The 24280-nt window shown below is 49.9% G+C and overlaps 1 protein-coding gene across 1 annotated transcript; it reads left to right on the top strand.

Annotated features, from left to right (window-relative positions):
* Nucleotides 1-7664: 7664 nt before the first annotated feature.
* Nucleotides 7665-9776, top strand: LOC122391794 (forkhead box protein E3-like). Its single transcript, XM_043386042.1, has one exon. The coding sequence runs from the start codon at nt 7883-7885 to the stop codon at nt 8888-8890; it is 1008 nt and encodes a 335-aa protein (XP_043241977.1). The 5' UTR covers nt 7665-7882; the 3' UTR covers nt 8891-9776.
* The last annotated feature ends 14504 nt before the right edge of the window (nt 9777-24280 follow it).

Here is a 24280-nt window from a genome sequence, read left to right as displayed (position 1 = left end):
ATTGATAAAGCAATTTGAAACACAAAGTGAATCGGATACATGTTTTTGCCACATCTTTTTAATTCTTTCCTTAACATATGAAGATGTTAGAAGCGTTTAAAGTTTCCTGTGTGTTTTTATTATATTCTATTAATCCACGCCTCACTGGGGTATAAATTGTACTTACCTAACGTGCCCTACCTTCCTAACTCCAAAACTATGTGATGGGCCAATTGTCAAAATTCAAACGGCGCCTGATACTGATAGTCAGTGGCGCAGCCAGGGGGGGGGTCAGAGGGTCAGCTGACCCCCCCGAAATTTCTGTCAGGGGCCCGCTCGAGAGAGAGAGAGAGAGAGAGAGAGAGAGAGAGAGAGAGAGAGAGAGAGAGAGAGAGAGAGAGAGAGAGAGAGAGAGAGAGAGAGAAAGAGAGAGAGAGAGAGAGAGAGAGAGAGAGAGAGAGAGAGAGAGAGAGAGAGAGAGAGAGAGAGAGAGAGAGAGAGAGAGAGAGAGAGAGAGAGAGAGAGAGAGAGAGAGAGAGAGAGAGAGAGAGAGAGAGAGAGAGAGAGAGAGAGAGGAGAGAGAGGTCCTAATCTAATCGGACGAGCCCGCTTCGAGAAATGCCCACTGCGACACCTCGGTGAGGGGTCGGCCTGGGGCCCCAGGTGGACAGGGCCCGGGCCCCGGGTGGATGGAGCCCGGGCCCCCAGGAGAACGGGGCCGGCCCCCTGGGTGGATGGGACCCGGGCCCCCTGTAGATGGGTCCGGGCCCCCGGGTGGATAGGGCCCGGGTCCCCCGGTGGATGGGGCCGGGCCCCCCGGTGGATGGATCCGAGCCACCGGGAGAACGGGCCCCGGGTGGACGGGGCCCGGACCCCCGGGTCCCGCGAGAACGGGTCCGGGCCCCTCGGGTGGATGGGGCCCGAGGCTCCGGGAGAACGGGCCCGGGCCCCCTGGGTGGAGGGGGCCCGGGCCCCCGGGTGGATGGGGCCCGGGCCCCCGGGAGAACGGGCCCGGGCCCCCTGGGTGGATAGGGCACAGGCCCCCGGGTGGATGGGGCCCGGGCCCCGGGACCGGGAGAACGGGCCCGGGCCCCTTAGGTGGATGGGGCACGGGCCCCCGGGTAGATGGGGCCAGGGCCCCCGATGGATGGGTCCGGGCCCCCGGGAGTACGGACCCCAGGCCCCGGGTGGACGGGGCCCGGACCCCCGGCTGGATGGGGCCCGGGCCCCGGGAGAACGGGGCCCGGGCCCCCTGGTGGGCGGGCCCCGGAGCCCCGGGTGGACGGGACCCGGAGCCCAGGTGGACGTGGCCCGGGCCCCCGTATGGATAGGGCTTGGTCCCCCATGTGGATAGGGCCCGAGCCCCCGGGTGAATGGGCCCGCTAGGGTGACCCGCTTGACGCGAACAAGGGGTATTTTCGATCGGTGGGCGTTTGGTTGGTCTTGTGTCTGTGGGTTATGTATCCATTTCGGTCGATTGCCTTTTGACGGCTAAGCATTTTGGTTTTGGGAAAAAAATATTTATCGCATCGAGGTGCTCGTGTCTGATAATCGTGTCATGTCATGCGTTCTACTATAGAACATGCCAAGTGTATTTCATGACATAGGTTGGCGTAGGTTATTGAAGAGTGAAAGCCATCGATGAATTACTATGTAGAGGTTTGAAACATTTATATTCTTAAGAATATTGTTGCTCGTCATGCAAAAGCGATGATTGGACCTTGGTCACAATTGAATGCTCTTCCAATCTATGCCCATTTCAATTGTCAAACATCCCAGGCTATGTAGCAAAACCCCTGTAATTAAGTACCTAAGTCATAAGCAAATGTTATTTTCTCCAGCAATTTGTTCCACCTTGTTTTTGATCAATTAGCTTTTCACAATTTTCCCATGAGAGGCGGTAGGTACATTTCTCTTGCCAACAAGCGTTGTTTGAACCCGCTCCGTCTGACAGTCACCCAAAAATAGCATTAAGTCCAAAATCCGTCCAAAACGTCATAAGTGCCCTCACGGGTGCACGTGGCGCGTGCCATCCCTGCACCGCACACCATTCGATAGCCCGTTCGATTCTCATGCACGATACTGTGTTCCTCGTGCCGATCGGACCCACGGTTACCGAGATACTGCACGGGGACCGGACCCGTGTCGGGCAAGTTGAGCCATTGTCGCCCAATTTTGCAAGCCGATTTATGCATGTAAAGTCTATGACGCGAATTTGCACTTTTTGAGCACGCGCCATGTGCTCAGCACCGGCCCGATCGAGCTGTGACCCTTCACAGGCACGTTACCCATCCTTGTTCTATAAGGTGCGCGAATTTCAGCGCACTATGGAAGTTACGTCGCGATCAGCCGCTTTTTTACGCGAGTTCTTCGCGAAAAAAACCTTAGGGGGTTACATAAACCCCTCTCCCCTGTGCCGGCGAGGGTTAACCCGCGCCATGATGGGGGGGCCATTTTGGCCCCCCCTGTTGTTTTTCTTAAATAGCGAGAAAACGGCGGCGCTGCGGTACCTTACCGGGCATCAATTCGACAACTTCACACAAAATTTCAGGTCACAGGTCACCTCAGGTCAGGAGTTATAGAGGTCAAACTGAGGTCATGTTCGAGTAAAAATGAGCAAAAAACATGACATCTTGAAACGCTCACCAATTCTACAGTTAATAAGCAATTTTAAAGTTCTTTATGCGGTTGTGTAGAGAAAAGACGGCGCTACAAAACTGCTATCTCGGATTTTCGAAATTTTGGGATTTTGGCCCCCAAAAATAAAAAATGATTTTTTTTAGAAAAATTAAAAAAAAAATCCAAATATTTTCGGATTTCAAAAAACCGGAATGCATGTGATAGTCCCTGCGCTCTTCGATATACATACCAAATTTTAGATCAATACCTCTTTTTTGGCCAAGTTATAGCGAAAAAACTGTTAAAAATTGATGACGTCAAATTTTTGAACTCAATTTTTAGCAATTCTAGAACTCGTAGCGCAAAACAGAGACCACCATTGAACTCCCCGTGACGAGCTGCATCGAATCGATAACCATTTTATGCAAAAATATCAACTTTGAAATTTGACCTAATTTGACCTGACCTTGACCTGACCTTCACCGAAACATAATCTAAGCTGACCATAAAGACTGCCTGACCCACATAATCGTATTTGGCATATAAAATGGACCCTAAAACATGCATCACATGATATTTTCATAATATGACCCTCAGTGACCTGACCTGGTATCAGTGACCTCAAATAGGAAAATATGTGTTTGAAGAACATTTCCCCATCGATGATTGTCAATGAAATGCATTTTACTCGATTTTACAACGCATTTCTTGAAATGCCTGTAAACGGTGAAAATTCGACCTTTGACCTGACCTGTGACGTCATCGGTTTGACCGAGGTCAATGAAATTGGGTCACAAGGTAGTTCCCCGTTGGGGCTATCCAACGCCGTTTGCCGCTTGTTGCTATGTTGCGTGGTTCTCGAGATCTTAGGGGGGGGGGCAAAATGGCCCCCCATCAGACCGCGTTGCTAGGCAGACCCCATCAGGGCGCGGGTTAAAACTTCTTACGAGCGAATTCACGTAATGAAGAAGAATAAAGGCACAATCTACTACAGCAGCCAATATATGACTTAGGACAGACACATGGGACTACTTTTAAATATTGTGCGACAGAAGCAGGCAACAGTTCCGATTGCATATAATATGCTATGCATATTGCGGAATTGGGGCTCATTTCGGACTCGAAAGATACGAAGTCATACGTCATAGTAACATATTTCTGTCGTGGTCAATTTGCGTAAAAAGTGAACACCGGGTGATTACCGAGCTACTGTTCTATGCAAATTTTCTGATTCAAACTCGCTCAGGGTTATCGTGCAGGTAAAGGGGGCCCGCCCAGCAGAATGCGTATGAAATATGGAGAGATTCTGAAAAATGGGTGGGGGCCCGCACACTAGGGGGCCCGCTTTGGAAGCGATGACCCCCCCCCCCCGAAACGAAATCCTGGCTGCGCCACTGCTGATAGTTCCGGTAAAATTGTCCAGTGAAATCTAACTTCATGGACCTCGAGGTTACCGATGACGTCACAGGCCAGGTCAAAGTAAAAACTATCAATGTTTGGCTTATTCACAATTTGGGCTCTGGCCGCCCAAATTGTGGCCAAAAAACTATAATTTTTGTTCATCCTTCTGGTAATGCTATTTTTGCAGTATATTTTGATAGTGTGAAGAAACCGGCTTTCGTGTTTGTTGTCTCTTCAAGACGGATGAACGCTGCTTCAACCGCTCTCCTTAGTTGTCTGCTAGCGCAATTCCCGCAAAACTGAAGCTCCATCCCACCTTGGTAAATGGTCGGACTCTTCCATGTGTATGTAGAACCATGACATTACTGAAACGATGTTCCCCTCCCGTATGTCTCTTTTGTGCTCTACCAGGCGAGTTTTGAGATCCCTTCCCGTTTCCTCTATATACATTTTGTATATATACATTGTATTTTTTGTGACACCCCCCACATGGTATTTGGTTAACTACGCTGATCTTTTCTACGTTACCGGTCGTTTGTTTACTTCTGATAATTTCGCCGCGCTTCTTTCTTGTGGTTATTACGACTCGTATTCCCGTCTTTTCCAGGTTTTAGGCAATGGTGTCAACCCCTCTGAAATTAGGGATACTGATGTCCCTATCTGGCTTGTTCTGTTTCGCTGTTTCACCTTGGTTTGATCTGCTCCTGGGTGGACGTTTCCAAATTGAGCAATGGTGTTTAGAACCCCTTGGCGGATGTTTAGAAAAATATAAAGGCATAAATTTTGATATAAGATACACATAGGTACCTTCATTTTTTAAATCCCAGATAACAGTTTGGTGGATCCTGTGCAATCTGAATCCTCTCAAAAGAACTTAAATCTAGCTAATAAAAAAACTAAGCTCTTGAGAGCGATTGCCGTAGTTCAATGTTTTTCATCGAAATCGGCCGAACATGACGTCACCCTGACGACACTTCCGGCCGATCTATGGTACTCACGAAGTTCTTGTTTGAGCACAAGGTGTCAAATCGATGTAGCCAAAGGTATTGAACGTGTCTCGTCGATACACCGAGCGGTATAGAAGTTATTGTAGAAAAACGGGAGGGGTCTATGGATAGCCCCATCCCCCCGTGGGGCGGTGGTTAACCCTATTAGTGGCAGGGGGGGTTGTTTTTATCCACCCCTCAGGTTTTTCGGGAATATCTCCGAAACCGCTGAAGCTACGATGCTGAAATTTTCTGCCTTTTCTTAAAACTAAATTGGGCACATTCCCTGAAAATTTCAAGTTCATAACTTTACCAGGGGCGGCTCCAGAGCACTGGGAATTGGGGGGTCCTATTCGTGAAGCGAGTCATTTGGGCGAAGATCACGATGCTCCACCAGTTTTACGAACAGGGAATGAAAGGTATCATGTGATAACATATACAAAGTTATTGTGCATCCTCTTTTGACACGTTTTTGCTATAATAGGCGGATCCAGGCGTCCAAAAAGGGGGGTTATTTTTTACCTCCCAACATAGGTGCCCTGACACCGCCTATGCATGACCAATACAATTTTAGTCGTTCTCTCATAAGAAAATTGTAACATAACAAGACCATTGCCACCCTGTTTAGAAACAGTACCAACAAAAACCTTATTTACTATACTTTTTGTGTACCCCCAATCTCAATGATCTGTATCCGCCTATGATTTTTGAAAATGCATATTTTTAGGATCCATGTGAATTCCTGGTTCATTCTCTATCGATCGGCAAAAGTTGCGTTAAGATTGGTTCAGAAACCTGGCCGTGATAAACAGTCTATAATGTATCTGCAATTTGCCCGTTTTTACCCCCCTCTACCCCCCTATTGACATTTTTTAATTTTATTTTTTTTAGAAATGTAGATCTCGTTGAGCGAAATCGAATGCCGTTTGAATTTTGAAAATCGGCCCGTTAGATCTCGAGATATCAAGGGGGGGTCGTAAACAGCCCCCCCTGCCACTAATAGGGGGTAGCCAGGAGCCTGCCACTAATAGGGTTACCGGTTAAGCGACGGTGACACATCACTTATATGCCATTTTTCTCAAGAAAAAGGTCGACCGATTTCGCTTGAATTTTCAGGGAGCAGGGAAAATTGATGCATAATCAGGCACCGAAAGTTTGACGTAGCTAGTGGTGACGTGTTTAGAACACATTGTGAAAAACGGGAGGGAAAGAATTTGCTGCCTTTTCCTTTAGCGACGCGCGGGATGAGTAATGTAATATCTGTAAAGATGGTCAAAATCCAGCCCAAATTAACCCTCGCCCGCACATGGGGGGGGGTTGCCCCCCCCCCCCTCCAGGTAATCTTTCTGCTCTGATACTCAACATTTTTAGAGGTAGAAGCCTGTTTTTTCTAATAGCTGCTCCTCTATCTTTTCTTGATGTTCACTAAAAATTTCAAGTTTCTGTGGTTTTTGGTTTCGGAGATATGACCTTGTTTTCAGGTCATGTCATGACCCTAATGACCAATTCTCAACATCTTGCGTTGGCTATGGGCCTTGTGAGCTTTTGACAGATTGATTTCGGCCTTTTTGCCAGTCTTACCTCCCACCTATCATGGAATATGTTGTTCGACGATGTACAGATGTCAAGGTCAGGGTCAAGGTCAACCTAGGTCAACTAAGATAACTGCGTTTTAGGCAAGCTGAATTTAAAACTGAAACTGAAACTGAAACGCCCCCCCCCCCCACGGGTGGTAGGGTCCGCCGGTAGCCCTACGGGGTGCGGGTTAAGGTGGCGCAATATGACTTCTCTCTCCTAAATAATCTGTAGGTACAGTACAGCCCACCGCTAAAGTAATGTACGGTTTAACCAATCTCAACGGTTGGCTTTAACTGGGCGATTTTTTAATGCAGAGTGATCGAAAAGAAAACGCCAATAGATAAAGTTGCAGCTGCAAGGGTGACGATATATGTAAGCTACATTCAAAGTTTCATTGTAGTCTGGCTAATCGTTCCCAAGCTTCAGAAGCAGAACGTACACATGACTGAAACCGCACATTACTTCTGCTGTGGACTGTACCTATGCGAACTCTGGCGTGCCGTAGCACGGTGAAAAAGGAAAAGGTGGCCGCGTTCTGGTCAGGCGTGTAATCACCGCACAATTGATCAGCGCCTTTATTTGCTCCCTGAGACTTGAGAGTCGTCAGTCGATGATAAAAAAACGAAAGGCGTGAAAAATGGTCTCCGTACGGCGCAGGCTGCATTTGGCATTATGTTTTACTTCATTTCATGAATGACGTTTTGTTGCATTCCGCCCCAGGCCGACTTCGCCACTGCTCTCTGATTCGGTAAAAGTCTACCCTTTCCGGCCTCTCTCCTCTCCTCCCGGCCGGCTCCATCGATCTCCCTCTCCCCGGCGGGAGGGGAGGCCTCCCCGGGGAACACAGGAGCAGCTGCCGCCGCCGCTGCACCGTGCGCGGACCGCCGATCCCACACCGGAAAATATTTATCTGTCCAGGTTAGACCGGCCGGGCTGCGGCCAAACACGCCAGCTGATTGGTTGTTTGCACACTGAGTGGGCGGAGCGACTGGGCCGGCGGCCGGCCGCTCTCCGCCAATCAGCGGCCGGCAGCGCCATCACGGGGCGGGCCGCTGTGTGGGAAATATTTGCCGGGCCGGGAGCGTGCCATAGATACCAACAGGGCTGGCCTGTGTCAGTGTGTGACTGAGCGGGGAAAGACGCGGTCGCTTGGGTCTCACTGGTCGTGTCTCGTATCTGTGAAATCAGATCAGAGCGTTAGAGTTGGACTGAGGATCCCGGCAGCAGTTACCAAGCCGCTGAACGAGTAGCGGTGCCAGGTCGACAGTCTGCAGGAGGGAGACCGGCAGAAGTCAGCGCCAGACTCAACTACCCCCGCCATGGAGCCGCGCAGTGAGGTGAGCCCCGACCCGAGCCTGCGACCGGCCGGTCCCGGCGGCCACGAGCTGGTGCGGCCCGAGCTGGCGGCGGGTGCGCCGCCCTCCGGACAGCTGCTCTTCAACCCGCTCAAGATGGGCGGTCTGCCGGGCCTGGAGCCGCTGCACGCGCTGCCGCCGCCGCAGCTGCACCCGCTGCAGCTGCAGCAGCAGCTGTACTCGCTGGCGCTGCAGCAGCTGCAGCAGGCGCGCCAAGCGGCGCCGCCGCCGCCCTGGGCCGCCGTGCCCTACCCGTACAAGCTGCTCGACCCGCGGCTGGTGGCGCTCTGCCGGCCGCCCGAGGAGCCCAAGCCGCAGCACTCGTACATCGGCCTCATCGCCATGGCCATTCTCAGCTCGGCCGAGCGCAAACTGGTGCTCAGTGACATCTACCAGTACATACTGGACAACTACTCCTACTTCCGCAACCGCGGCACCGGCTGGCGCAACAGCATCCGGCACAACCTCAGCCTCAACGACTGCTTCATCAAGGCCGGCCGCTCGCCCAACGGCAAGGGCCACTTCTGGGCCATCCACCCGGCCAACGTGGACGACTTCCGCAAGGGCGACTTCCGCCGGCGTAAGGCGCAGCGCCGCGTCCGCAAGCACATGGGCCTGACGGTCGAGGACGAGGACTCGATGAGCCCGCCGCCGCCACCGGCGCCCGCCTGGGCCGCGCTGCCGGCGCCGACACCCCGCCGTCGCCAGTTCGACGTGGCCTCGCTGCTGGCGCCCGACGAGCCCGCCGAGCCGCGGCACCGGCCCGAGGCGGCCGAACGCGAGCTCGACGTGGTCGGTGAGGAGGGCGCCGTCGAGTCGCCGCCGCCGCCGCCGCCGCCCGGGTGTGCCGAGCCTGCCGCCAGTCCCGACCGCAGCAGCGACGCCGAGATCACCGCCGCCGCCGCCGCCGACGGGCCGGTGCCGCTCAGCTTCGCGGGGTTCCGGCCGGCCGAGGCGCCCACGCCGCCCTGAGGTAGTGGCTAGAACCCTGAACGGGTGTTGGAGTTGGTCTGGGTGTGGGGTGGCTCTGCGGACAGCCGGGGCAGAGACCGGGAACATCAGACGATACTACCTTACCCAGAGACATGTCGGCGACCGTCGGCAGAACCTTTCCGTAGGAGCCGACGCAGTGAAGTCGAGCACCGCCGCTGTCGACGGGCTGTCGACGGCGCTGTCTGTAGGCGACAGTCCCAGCTCTGCCGGCCTGGTCTGACGCTCTGGTCTGTCTCGACTGGTCTGCCCCGGCTGATCCGCACTTTGTCAGGCACAGTGTCTGTTCTATGGCCTCTATGTATCGAACACCAGGTGCGGGTGGCGGTTCTAGGCCGCTCGGTACTAAATACAGGAACCGATACCAAGCGGAATCAACGCCCCAGTGTTAGTCAATGTTTGAGGGCAGCGCGGTGAAATGTCTATGTATATGTCTGCACAGAGACGGGGAAATGTGGGTATTTATTACTTCTGTTGTCACGCTGTTTATGAAGAGGGTAGTGTATGTTACCTATTAGCTGAATTATGTGACACTTATAATTATTTTCGCATTGCTTATCAGTTATCTGCAAAGTCATTCCAAAGTTTCAATGAGCAAAACTACATATATCGCATTCTGTTGTGCCAAACTGATAAAAATGTGTCCAATACCATAAAAATCGGTATGTGATGTATCGTTATGCGTAAAATTATTTGGTCTTAGCGTCGCGCCTATGTGTTTCGAAGCATCCTAAGAAACCGCCACGATATTTTCTGCCGGTGCCGTCGAGTTGATTGTAGATTTGGCGATCGCGCTTGCTCGTGTTACTCTGTCTGAAGAAATGATTACCTATGTGGTTGGATAAATAATATACGGTATGTGGATAAAGTAGTTTTACTAAAAGATTTGTTGGCAAGCTGGAAGAATACTGGTGGTCCGTGGTTGCACTTATAACACCTATAACTTTTAAAAAATATTTAGTGTTTAAAAGGTCATCTAGTTTACCCTTCAAGACAAATTAATAGTTTATTGAATGTATACATGCTATGCTCGCTGCAGTACGTATTTTCGCACATTCAGTGCTGTTTCATGGATTTATGCTAAATACAATTTGCTCTCAAAATACGATCGAGCAGATATCACAGCATGATTATTTTTACAGCAGCTCGTTATTCCTACAATCTCTATGATTGGTTTTACAGACACTTTGCAGCCAACACTGATGGCACTTAACATTTTATTTTGCTTTCTTTTACATATTTAAAGTCAATCAACCAATAATAGGCAATTAGCAAAAACACCAGTTCACTGATTCGGATACCATTTCTTTCAAAATTAGCATTTGCGTGTAGTTGTATGGTAAAGGTGAATAACTCAATACAATTTCCTTATTATATTGGCTGATATACCAGCTCATGATAAAGTCCAGCAAACTATGGTGGTGATAAAAAAAAACACCATGTCGGGCCTATGTCAGAGATATCGCTGTCCTTTTTGCACATAAATTGTCATCGGTTATGAGTCATGAAGGCCTCGTACCTTTCTAATGAACGTTTGCAACCTCAACACCAACAGCCAGCATCGCAAAGGTCACCTTTCATGGTATTAGCGGCATTTGCGGTACTTACAGAGTTAATGGTGTTTCTGATTATAACTGCGTGTACCTAACTAGCTCGGATTTTGCAGATTCTGGACTCTAAACAATAAAGACAATTGTAAGGAAGTACATGTCAATGTGTTTCAATCAGTTTTTAGGTGGCTTTTCAAAGCTTTTACAATAGAAGCAAAGTCATCTTTATCTAAATGTCTAATATAAAGAATCTATGTATAAATGAAAATACGACATATGTTACAGCTGTGCGCAACCTATATCTGAAGGGCATAAAAGTTTTATTTTTATTCGTTTCAAGCAGTTTGGTGCACCATTTACAAGTGATATTGATATGAATTCTTTTGGTGTGCACTGATTCGAATTTGATATAAGCTTGGTTCAATTTACTGATTCCAGATGATTGTCGAAAGGTATGCAATCCAATTCGACCGTATACATCCGACATTGTATAAAAAAGATGGAATATGTAAAATGCTCTGTTCGATCCTGAGATGCATTTTAGGTTCCTTGGTTTATTCTCCTTAACTTCATTGATGCATGTAAACTTTGCTTTATCATCATCCGGTCATACTGTTCTGCACATCGTTAGTGTCACAAAGTCATATTTTGCCAAATGGCTAAAAACAATATTTCAAAATGCAGCGATCAGTCTAACTGGGCAAACCACATGTGTGACACATCGTTGACCTCAATGTAAACTCGACAAGGGCCGTCCGCCGTAGCTAACTGGCTCACATCAAAATACCAGTCCCTGATTACAGCAAGCACTAGAAACACTTCCTGGTACTCGTTCGCCCCAAACATCTCAGCGCCTGACCAACACGGTACTCTACAGAAACCGGGTACATACCGCACACACAGAGGAGGAGGGCCTCATCACAGCGCGGCATTGGAGAGGGACGAGTACGGGAGGCACTGCCGGGGAATGGCAGTCACGTGGCGGGCCCGGGTCGGACAGGGAAGAGACGGTGTAGGACCGGGGAGACACGGGGTCGAACAGTAGCGGCCCGGTGTCGCACCGGGTACAGTCGAGGGCTGTAGACGGAGACGGGAGGACAGAACAGCCCTCTAGAGACGGAAAGAACGTGAGGACATCCTTCTTTGAGCGGGAGGGACAAGCATCTGGAGATGGAGATGTGGACAAGACATACTTAACTCTGAATAACCAGAGCACTAAGATACAATAAGGATGGAACTTCATAGGCTCGCTTTTTGTCAGATTAATAGTAATCGATCATCCAGCACAGTTCATTTTCGAAAACTGGTATGTAAATACGATCTAGACTATCCTAACGTTAAAATCTTGAAAATGAATGCGTACTCGACACTAGCACGATCGGCATACGTTAGGCAATGTTTGACAAATCCAGCAAATTTCCAGCGGTACCGAGTGCCTACCGTCGCCCGTCTCTGTCCTGTTGATCCACGGGCGTATGGACAACACCGTTGCCCTCTGCTCGTTACTCAGCGAATTTTCCGGGTCGAGCAAACATCTCCGGCTATAACGCTGCTACTGTATCCTCTGGACACTATCTGGGTAACGCAAACATATACACAAACAAACACACGAGTTCTGCCAGTGTTTGGAGTGTTCACTGTACCCTCAGCATCTCAGCAGGGGTGCAGCCATCACAGCTGGGTCGTGTCACCCCGGGACGGACGAACACGAGAGTTTACCGGTCTAATCGCCTTACACGTCGGTCTACCATTGACCCGTGGAAGACATGTGGTCACCCTTCCAACTGAGGTAGCCGGTACATACCTGCTGCCTCATGTCATGCCAGCTGACGCGGAAAAGCCGAGCGGTACCCAAATTTAGGGTGATTGGAGAGGAGATAAAACGTCATTCGAGTGTGTCACAAGTGGTTTATAAAGGCATCGTGAGCTAGTTGAAGGAAGCAAAACTAAATTTATACCTCAGTTCGAGCATAATTATCTAACACGAAAACATCAAGCGTCTAATATGGCAAGGCTCGAATAAGCATGTCATGCGGTACGTTGATATTCATGTTTTTCCCAAAGCCATTACTCTTTATCTACAGTAGTACTGTAATCTATACCAAAGCCCAACCATTGGCAATAGGATACGTGCATATTTGTATGTAAGTACGTACCTTGCGCGCTGTAAACAGTAAAGTGAAAGACACTTGATCGTTTATTTTCACTTTCGCATCCATCATGAGACCTGACGATCGATTTATTGACAGAGGACTCGATGACACAAAATTCCTTTTCGGTGCTTTTTTAGCAGATCTGTATTACGCGTGTGCAGACGGCGAACAGACAGACCAACAGACAGACAGACAGACAGACAGACAGACAGACAGACAGACAGACAGACAGACAGACAGACAGACAGACAGACAGACAGACAGTCAGACAGACAGACAGACAGACAGACAGACAGACAGACAGACAGACAGACAGACAGACAGACAGACAGACAGACAGACAGACAGACAGACAGACAGACAGACAGACAGACAGACAGACAGGCAGACAGACAGACAGACAGACAGGCAGACAGACAGACAGACAGACAGACAGACAGACAGACAGACAGACAGACACACGGGCGGTCACCGTGTGACGCTGCTACTGACGCTGTCCCACCTGTTTGCCCCTCGACAACAGGCGACGCCGGTCAGGAATGTTTGTCCCGGGTCATCCTATTTGAATAAAACTTTGAGCAAACCGTGCTCAATCAACAGCGGTGATGAGCCTCCGCCCGGACGGCGCAGGGCGGGAGCGTCTCGCCCGTCCAGTGTAACACACACATACACACACACACGCGGAGTCAAGTCAGCGGAATCCGTACACACCCGTAGAGCGGCAAAACGGACACATTGACACACGGGCAGTGCCGGCGAGCTTGTATAAACGCGGGCTGACAGGGATTACACAGCGGCGAGCCTACCTCCGGTCAGCGGGGGAGTGGGGCGCTGCGGAAACCTGGCAAACGTGAAGGGAACGGGAACAGAAAATCTGGAACAGTCGACATCCCAAAACCCATTAGAGCAATAACACTTGAAACCTTGCACGAGCTTTCATCGGATCTCTATTTTTAGGTTTCTATTCACGAGAAACACAGGCAAAATAGCCATCACGTCTGTGAAAGACATGACATTCAATAGTTTATTGAGACATACTGCATAGATTGGACACATTTAGCAAACACTCTCTCTCGGTAATCACATTTGTGAGTCTATCAAAGAGCTGAGCAGCCCCCTGTGATGTCGGGACCGGGCTGATTGAAAGGCTCGCTGGCCTGCCTCGTATAACCGAGAACATAATCAGGCAGCAGTATATTCCATTGTCAGTTCGCACTGTGTGACGGCCCACTGCGTCCGGACACCTTTAACACCGCTGAATGCCGCCGTCGCATTATCGGGCGCTCCATTGAACTGAAACAGAGTCCGGCGGCTGGCCACTGTCACGGCGCCCGCCCCTCCAACTATTTACAATTCGATTCCAAAAGGGCAGCGCGGTAACCCGCCGCGCGGCCGCCTCCGGCCCCGCGGCGGTCCTCCATTCAGCTGCGACCGCGCCGGGGCCGGTACAGCTCTGTGCCGCTAATACGGGCCTGTCGCCCGAGGAGCCCCGCTCATCGGTTATCTACCGGTCCCCGGTGGCAGCGCCGGGCCCGCCGGGAGGGGCGCCAGTTACGTGACAATTACCGGCGCCGGGCCGCGTCATTATCCTATTGGCCGTGTCGGGGGCGACGCGTCGGCGGCGGCGGCGCTGCGTCGCGACACATTAGCGTCGGAGGTGCCGCCGACATTGTCAGAGGACGGACGGCTGACGGCGGCGACGGGAGGCGTCGTCAGCACTGGCGGCCCCTTTATCCCAATCGAGGCTGCTGTGCTTACTCGGATTTCATAAGGACTTATCGAAATGAATTTTTAAAGAAGAGTGATTTGTACGAAACTGAACCTTGCAAAATGAGCAGCAATTATTGATAATTGGTGTTTTATTCCTGGTTTGGCAAATATCACAAGCGCAGTCCCCTAATCTTATGCAAGTAACAAAAACCAACATCATCCCACAGTGCCACATGCCACTGCCCCGGCCGCTTGCCGCCGCCGCCGCCTGCCTTCTCGTCCGTCCCACACCGCTACCGCGCGGCGGCGGCCATTCCAGGCAATCCTGAGTCTCCGAGAAGCGGACCGGTGCTCCATTCCAACCCAGCACCGGCGGTGTCACTGACAGCCGCCGCGTCTCCAGGAATGTCGCCAGTCATGGTGGACAAACTTTGGGCCAACAGGAGGGCTCGCGGCGCGGGTGGTCGCCGCGCCGCCCCGCCCCGCCGGACCCGCTCCTGTTTAATTACCCAGTGGCTAAATAACCACTCGAGGCCGACTCCTGTTTGGCGCGGGCGGCTCCGACATAATATTGTTTGTGATAATATGCGCGGCGGTGAGCGGAGAGCCCGCGTCTTCGGCAGACGTGTCTGTCTGCCTGTCCGTTCGTCTGCCTGTCTGTGTGTGTGTCCGAGAGTGTGTAGTGCGAACAACTCCGGTCGGCGGGACTGATTTCCATGTGGCCATGGAGGCGACCGAAGGCGACAAGAGAGGCTGCCGGTCACCGCACAGATACGCTGATAGGCACAGGTGTTTGTCGTGGAATGGTGTAGTTAGAGACTGGAGGCAATTGAAGGCAGGATCAAGGAATAGGCATCAGGCATGGTTTCGCCAGGAAACTAGTGCAAGTCTCAAAAGTGCCTAAAGAGTTTGATCATGCTTACGTGAGGTATTATCAGGGTTTTGAAAATAAAACCAAATCTAGGTACGCAGCCTTTTCTGCCATTCCAAGGTCATTTTCCTGTATTTTGTGTTGTGTGTCTTTTTCGTCAGTCTTCTTAAGAGATTCTTCAACAACATTATGAAGTCCAGAGCTGGGTGGTGGAAACCATTAGAAGCCGAATGCCATTTTATCTCTTCAAACAGCCCTTGCGACCAAACTGTTGAGAAACACGAAATATAAGACGTCTTTTGCACAAGTGTCATTATCATGTAGAATAGCATGTCTAAAATGACGGTACCGAAACATGTAGGACCAGGTAAATTTAATATTAAATTCGATTGCCTGGCTGAATGTACCATAAAAAATCAGAGTCAATGTAGAACTTATACCATTCCTTCTTAGTTATTTGAAAATATGTAAGCATGACCTTTCCTCGATATTGAAAAAAATAGTGCCGAAAAATGTATTTTATTGATAGAAAATATGTGATATTTCGGCCACTGGCCTTTGTCGAATATATTTTCACATATTTTTGTCACATATTTTCTATCAATAAAGCACATTTTTGGCACTTTTTTATTCAATATCGAGGAAAGGTCATGCTTATATATTTTCAAATAACTATTACAATGCTCCTCGCACAAGCACTTAACTCCATCATTCCTTCTTAGACGAGAATTACACAATAGCAATCTCTGCTCCTTCATTTGTAATGGTAGGTTGGGTACCTACCTACTTGGATGAAACTTATAGACTTATGAAGTAAATTGTATTGTAAGAGATTTGCTTATGGGATTCTACTGTCACATCTGTGCCGTCCCGGCGGCCGGCCCCGCCTTGGGATAGACCGCTAATGAGGCAGACCACCAATGTAAATGCAGTCCGATTTAGGAGCCCGATCTTGCTCACGACTCAATATTCACACCGTCGCTTATGATACGATTTAACTAAATATTCAGCAGCGTCACAAGTCTGTCCCATTTCAATGTCTACCCCGGTGAGCAAACGTTTGCCTGGCTGAATATGCGGGCTCGATGAGTTTACATCATCTCTCACAACACGGGTTTCAGCGGGAGCCACTTCACTCATGAACGATGCGTGGGCATTACATCAACACTCTTTATCCCGTCTCGCCTCTGGAGAAAGTGTACATCCCAAACACGCTCACCGCTCGCCGGCACCGCCCATTCAGTCTGACTACAACAGTTCTTCGGCGCGGACAAATAGAAAGCTGCGGGCGTACCGGTCTTATCTGCCTTGTGGAGGAGCATTTCCGGCGGCCGTGCAGAGTGGGACGATACTCTGTGGGACGGTACTCGGCAGAGGGTTTCCGCCGGGGCTGACCGGGTGTCCTGCCCTCAGCAGCGTGCCCGACGTGTTTTCCAGGGGAGGAGAGAGAGACACGGGGACGGATGTGGGGACAGATCTCCCTGTGAAGAGACAAAGGAGACACAGAGGCGCCGGAAGGCGTGCAAAATACTCGGCTCTGCGTGCGACGGAAGCACATTCAGGCGATTGGCTGAGAAGTTGCTGCAGATCACAATGTTGTCAGGTTTTTGAATGAGGTGTGCCGGTTGATGGACTGCCAGCGCTGGTGGATGTTGTGCCCGGAGTCGGAGGGAGGCAGACTGGCGGGGCAAAGTGGTGCGCCCCTCTGCCCATTGTGCGCCGTCGCCCGTCCTCTCTGACTCTGTGTGAATCGGGAGACCGGCCGGCCCGGCCCGCGCCCTGATCGGTAATTGCTCCGGTACAAAGCTTCCATCGTCGAGTCATTAAGTCGCCGGCTGCCGGCCCATTCAGACGAGTGTGTTATTTTGGTCGGACCAGGCCGTCTGCCACTTCATAAACCGAGTCCATCGCCGCTCCACCACTCTATTACAGGCATTGTCAGGTTTTTAATCCGCCTGAGACGTGTCAAATCGGTAATCCTTCAATGATTCGTACCCAGATTCCGGCATATTTGTCATTCCCTGTCACTATACAAATAGTACTTTTCAGACGCACTCGAGGGACGCTAATCCGCACATACCTGTCGGGAACAGCCCTCGTCCTAGCATTCCCCTTGACACCTGGTCCCATTCATAGCCTCTCAAACAGCTCCTGGGGGCGGCTTAGCCGCTGACTTCACCGGCAGTACCGAGTTTATGGTGTCAGCGGGGGGTGGCCGGGGGACCTCGGCGGACCCCGGGGGCAGACAGGGGACTATGGGACGGGCGGGGGTGATTATGATGGTCGACCCGCCCACCCGCGGGGCCGTGTGTCCACGCTGACCAGTGCTGCAGTCCAGCTCGGCCCAGCCACAGCACGGCCGTCGTAAACAGATGCTATCAGCCGGAAACCCTGCTAGAGACCGGCCCACGCGGCCGATAGTCCCGACTGCGCTGTCACTGAGTGGGTGTGCATGTGCATTGCGCAGTGCACTGTGCATCCTACCTGTGTTGTGCGTGTGTGACGACTGATTAACCCATTTACGCCCTTCGTTGCGTTTTCGCAACGCAAGCAAGCGTCGACGTGATCGAAGCTTGAGAAGTGTGTAAAAGAGACTAACCGACGAGACAAGTTTCAGCGTGTGTAGCATGGTTGCGCGCATGATGCTACGCAGTTACAAGTCTGTGCGGCCGGTAAGTTACTGCCTAGAGCTCCCAGAGGGAAGTCGAAGGTTTTGTGAGTGATGACGTCACGAAAACCAAGATAAGTAGGCTAAGTGCTTAATAATATCGTAATGAAAATTGTGTAAACATATTCTGCAGAGTCCTAACAATAGCGTAGATATGCATTTTGTTAAGAAATAATGTTACAAAAAGGGTTTGTGACTATTTTCAAATATGACTACGGTCGCGTTGCGGGAACGCAACGAAGGGCACATCGGAAAGACAGCGGTGTTGCGAAAACGCAACGATGGGCACATTTGCAGGGTAGCGGAAGTATGAATATCAACAATAGACTTCACTCGTGATACGCTGTGGGTTCTCTCTTTCTCTCCCCCATCTTCCTCCCTCTCCTCCTCGTTCCCCAACTCTCTCCCTCCCTCTCTCTCTCTCTCTCTCTCTCTCTCTCTCTCTCTCTCTCTCTCTCTCTTTCTTTCTCTCTCTGATTTTGTAGCCATGAGGCTGTAGCGGCGGAACATCTTCAATTAAGGGCGGGGGGGGGGGGGGCACTGCCGACTTTTGGTCCCATTCTTTCCATTTCCATTTCCATGCAGCGCCTATAGGGATAATGTTAAAATGGCAAAATCAAGGGGGGCACGGTGCCCCCTCCCCCCGCGCTTCGCCGCCTATGCCATGAGGGTCGAGGGACGTGTATAGGTATGTTTATTGCAAGGTGCGTTCGCACGTAAAATGTTGCGACACATTTCATATTTGCTGGCTCAAACAGTCACAAACACTCCTTTCTTATTCTCTCGCAGATTTCGGCCTCGGGCTGTTCGTTCACTAAGCAATGTGTCCCCATGCATCTGAAAATCGCATGGTAGGAAAAGGACCCATGCATCAAACGGTCGGCGATGCTAACGGAGCTGAGAGATAATTAGGTCCTTTGGAAATTGGATCTACTATGTACATTGTGCATATATAATGAATAAGGGGGATGTATTCTGGTATCAGGCGACCGATAGGCATCGCCATTCTCTGGATAGAATCTGCTGACTACCAACATTTACGTTAGAAAAGATAACTGAGGGTCGGCAAATAGTGGGATAGACCCCCTCTGGGGGTAGCTGAGCCCTTCGGCAGGGGTAATGAGGGCGGACCTGGGAAAATAATGATTTTTAGGATTCATAACTCGCATAGATTCATAAGCTGCTTAATGTAGAGTATACGCTTGTTTTCTTACTTTGATAGGCTTTTTATCTAATCAGACCATTCTTAGAGCTAGCAGGATTATTGGAATTAGGGGAGACATTTGTCTGACCGGACACGGTTAATCGTAGACTGGAGACTGAGCCCAGCCAGTGGGCAGGCCACCCATGACCCACCCCCTTCCCCCTCCCAAGCACTCACTGCACCCGGCTACAGGCGCGCTCCTATGTGAGCTGCCCGATTGCGATATACGTTGCCGGTCCAGCCCAGAACAGGGGGTTGAGGCGTGGAGGAGGATTCAACTATCCTGAAGATGGAAAGGACGGATTGACGTCGAATCACCATTCTGTCCTGGCATTGTCTCGAGAAAGAGGTTACACGTGAAGGTCGCTGAGAGTGGGGCCATGAAAATTTTGGATTAGGTGTAAACATGATAAACTGGGAGTCGATTTGTTGTGATGCGCTACGCCTTACGCGGGTTATTTGTTAGAGCCGGATCGGTCCTTTTTTTCTTTTTGCTGAGAGTGGGTACGACTAACCTGCAATGGAATTTAACTTTACTCTATAGGAGGGTGGTTAACAATGATTGCGGATATACGCGCATACGTGAGGCACTGGTTTACTCCCAATCCTCCGTTTAATTGTATTAGTGTGGGGTCTGATAGGTGGGGGTAATGGCTCTGTCTAGCTTCCAAAAAGAAAACATCACCCTGGATACGTGTCGACCACAACTTTAAATGAACAGCAATGGACAACGTAAATGGTTGATAATGACCGTGTTGCCATCTCCCCGCGTTCGCGAATCATGAAGTTATGCTTCCTCACTGAGGCTCTTAGGCGGGTTATAGAGCATGACGGATGTGGGTTCCGCATTTTCAAGCAATAGTTGTCAACAGTTGATTGATGTTTTGTCAAAACATATTAGCATATACGGCAGTTCAGTGTATACTTTATGTCCGTCTGGTGTGCCCGTCGTTGCGTTTTCGCAACGCTGATGGCGCCCGGTGTGCCCTTCGTTGCGATTTCGCAACGCATGTTTTTTACGTTTTTCTCGAAAAACTTTTGCTGCAGGCAAAAATTATTTTCGATTCCATGCAAGGCCCTGGTAGGAGCATAACATATTTTGATTTCGTCGATTTTCATGATGGTCAATATTCCTGGGCATAAATGGGTTAAAAACTGTGTACAGTCACGGTTGATTGTAGATTTGTGTGTTGTTTACACAAGCTAAGGGTACACAAATAATGTTTTACAAATTATCGGCTGTTTGTAGGAGAACTGAAAAACATTCCATCCTCGTCAAAGGTTGCTTGTACGTGATATCAAAATGTCAACATTCCGGCTAAATACCGCTGCGTTTTTACTCGTTATTGGCCCTCACATTCGTCAGCTGTTTGGCCTCGATTACGATACTACGCCGTGCCCTGTTTGACTCTGTCGCAGCTAGGGACAGTCACCGGCTGCCCTCAGAATACAATGCCACTCTGTTTATTTGATGTCAGTCCCAGACTTTATTAGAGGGAGACAATAAACACCCGACGCTCCCCTAGCCGAGAGCTCTGTAATAGCGGACTAACCTGACGTCTCAGTTTTGCCGTGGGTAACACTGGTGATTTGTAAACAACTACCAGTATCCCGATGGATGGGGCGTGCCACCTCACAGAGATTCCCTGTGTGGAAACCATAAACCACTCACTGCCGCCGGCCCGGGGTCGGAACTCGGAGTGAGATGAGGCCGCGCCGGCTGAAGTCAGACCGAGATGGAGTCGCGCGCCGCGCCGCCCCGGCCGTCGCAGGTGGCAGCCACGGGCAGCAACTCTCAGCCTCACAGCGCCTACCGCCTGTAGGCGATTTATTGCGCTTCGGCCGTTTGGAAGTGGACGGCGAGACAAATGGTGCGTTGTTATAAGGTTTGGGCCAACGTTTGTTTCTAGTACGGGCCGGGGACATTCACATCGGAAAGTGATCCGCATGTGTAAGTGATCATTCACCGGGAGTGACACTATCCGTGGCGCTCCTTACTGGCGAGTGGCGGGTGCTGTTCTCTAGCCTTGAATCGGGAACACGAGGTCATACTGCTGGCGGACAGGTCTGCTTTCGTGTCGTCTGTCCTCGCTGTAAGCTCGTGAGTTATCTTTAGAGCATTACCAACGTCTAACCAACTTACTTACATTACTGAGGCCTCATAATACATATAAATACCGAAAACATTAGGTATGAAAAAACAAATACCAAGTTTGGTATTAGTTTTGGTAACAATATACAACAAAAGATATCCGGACCACTATCCCAAGCCAGGTAGTCTGGGTAATATCTCAATTCTCAACCTGTATTTCTTTTTTACCGCATTCAAAAAAAAAGCTTACTTCACTGGAAGTTTGAAACTTCGTTCATACCAGCGCCATAAACCATTTTGTGGCGTTGGTTATTTTGTGAAGTCGGGCCAGATTTATGTCTTTAACTTTAGTAAGCGATAGGGAAAGCGCAATGCTCTCTGCTCTGAAAATATGTGCCAAAACCGTGAGATAGATGATACACCGAGAATCATGTCATCCCGGCACTTTTTTAATGGCCCTGGTCTAGATGCTGGCCAGCTACCACTCGGAAAGTAAGGCAAGGTCTAAAGTCAGCCATGATTTATTACGACAGCTGCTGTAAGAAAGTATACTTGCATGCCTATTGCCTAGAGCTCCGCGGCCCGGCCGGCCTCGATGTGTCTGCCTGGCTGCAACGCATTGACTGATAACAAAGCATGACCCATTTGGGTTAGCTTATGACAGTTACCCGAAACCAGGGCTTCGGAGTCGTGGTAGTGCTCTTCCGACTCCGACTCCGACTCCGAGCTCCTGACCGACTCCGACTCCGACTCCGACTCCGACTCCGACTCCGACTCCGACTCCGGGTCTGATACAAAGGGCAATGGTGGCTGCCAAAATTTCGCGTGATATGACGCGCCATGTTAGGTCTACAGGGTGTCCGGAAAGTCCTGGCGCTTTTCAACATTTTTAATTAAAATAAATGCCTTTGGTCCATAGATACTCAACAATAGAACAAAACAATGACCAGGAACACCAAGCCACATGCTTCTGCTAAGTGCTCATTCATTGTAACCACCGTCTGTGCCGACGACGGCCTCGACGCAAGGGCGGAAACGCCTGCGGGTTTTGACGATGCAGGACATTTCCATGTCCTCCCATGCTGTCATGATGCGAGTCTTCAGCGACTCCAGGCTGGGATGAGAGGTGGCCTATAGCTTATTCTGCAAAACGCGTAGCATGCCTTAGTCGAGCGGGTTAATGCTGGGATAATAATGTGGCCTAATCTCATTTCACCACGGTGATCTGGTCCGCCAAGCTCCTCTGTCAGTTTGGTTTGGACGGCAGCGGCGTTGTTGGAGCTGTTAAAGTGCGAAATGACCCTTAGGGCAAGTCGCCTTGATTGTCGTGTCCAGGAACCCCTCGTGGACCAGCCTGTCAGTCATTTATTTGACCTTGACGAAGATGATGTAACATTTGTGTCCACCAGACCCCAGATTTTCTTCGATTGCCGCTGAAATGCTGCTTCAGTCTCAACAGCTTTGGCATACCGTGGTCGTAACTGAGTGAGAATATTTTCTAAGAAATTTCCGATCCGGAATGCACCTTTGCCTGCTCAACCGTTCGCCGGGAAACGCCGCATCGCGCTGCAACTCGCGCCTCGTTCAAGCCGCACCGGGCCCCCGCTCTCTCCCCGGGCTCTCAGCGATGAGCGCATCTTCGCACATATACCTACCTAGCACTGAAAGCACTGAAAACGGAAAACGAAAAACGGAAAACGGCGACCCCTAGCTGAGAGGTGAACGAGGGGTCATATCTGCGGTGATTGGTTGAAAGTCCAATAATCACAGCGCGCGTTAGACGACGTCCAAAAGAAGCGCCAGAACTTTCCGGACATCCTGTTCGCGCACCGGGAGATCGCTCCGGTTTCGTTCATGCGGTCACCATTTCTCCTGCGTGGACGCAGCTGAATCAGCTTAGAGACCAGCGGCCGGCGGCCAGCTTGAAAACCCGCCGAGAAGCACGAGTGTGACCGTATCATGACCACAGGCATCGCCATCATGTCGGTCTGTGTTTGTGTTAGGCACTTTTTGGAGCGATAAAAGAAGAAAGTAAATATACAGTTGTCATTAAGTCTTTGACACTGGATAGTAGAAGTTAAAACGCGAATACAAAATGCTTGCCTACTAAGTTATGACATAACTTGATATTTGTAAGATGCAATGTTAGCTTTTCAGAACAAAAACAAGATGTGTGAAAGAATAACTTATTTGTGATCACCGGAAGCGAATTTTGCCGTGGGGCCACTGGTTAAAAACAACTGAAAAGTGATAGCACGGATTTTAGACTTCAGTTAACTTTCCGGAGTCGGAGTCGAGGCAGCTGGACCGACTCCGACTCCGACTCCGACCCCTGGCTGCTTACCACGACTCCGGGCGACTCCGACTCCGACTCCGACTCCGAAACCCTGCCGAAAACGATTCTACATTTGTCCTTTTCATGTCAATTTACTATTCTTTCGAAACATCTCATTGATGGAAATGCGATACTTGAACATGAAAGGCGCAAGAATGAAAACAATGCAATATGAAAGGACAATGGAAAAAAATAACTAAAAATCCGGCATTTGTCATAAATACCTAATAGACAATGCATAAGATGGAAACAAAATAGAAATCGCAAAAAAAAATAAGCATGATGTCAACAGCATTCCTACCTGTTTCCTTTCTTTTGGAGTTCTTACGGTTGTGCTGTGAAATTGTTGTATAAAAGTAAGGAATGATAGCCGTTTTCATGGCGGGTCATCAGGCGAACGCACCGAGCCTGATTGAATCCATGCACCGAATCTCTTTTACAACAAATATGTTCATATCACAAGTTAATTTCGGTACTTTCATCGAAAATAATGTCTGAAAATTAACAAAGTGGGTAGATGAGCAACTGTGTAACCAAAGCTGACAGTTTCTAAGAAAGACAATGAACCTAATTTACCCAAATCTGCACCAAATGTGAGCCAAATGTGTACCAGTAGTCCGTAAGCGTGAAAACGGCTAGCATAGAGTAAAACTCGCTCATTTTGCTCATCATTGCTTGCATTTTACCGGCATGCCTTTGAGTACTCATACCTAATTATTCTACAGTTAGTGCATACACGATTCAGTTATTATTTACGAAAGTTCCGTCATTTTTTTTTTTGCTTAACTG

Source organism: Amphibalanus amphitrite, unplaced genomic scaffold, assembly GCF_019059575.1.
Source record: "Amphibalanus amphitrite isolate SeventyFive unplaced genomic scaffold, NRLGWU_Aamphi_draft 000454F_arrow, whole genome shotgun sequence".
In the NCBI taxonomy this organism is placed as follows: Eukaryota; Metazoa; Arthropoda; class Thecostraca; order Balanomorpha; family Balanidae; genus Amphibalanus; species Amphibalanus amphitrite.
This window is presented reverse-complemented; position numbering and strand designations above follow the sequence as displayed.

What these genes read in the sequence shown, in the direction of transcription:
- LOC122391794 (XM_043386042.1), top strand. Translation starts at nt 7,883, where the DNA reads ATGGAGCCGCGCAGTGAGGTGAGCCCCGACCCGAGCCTGCGACCGGCC.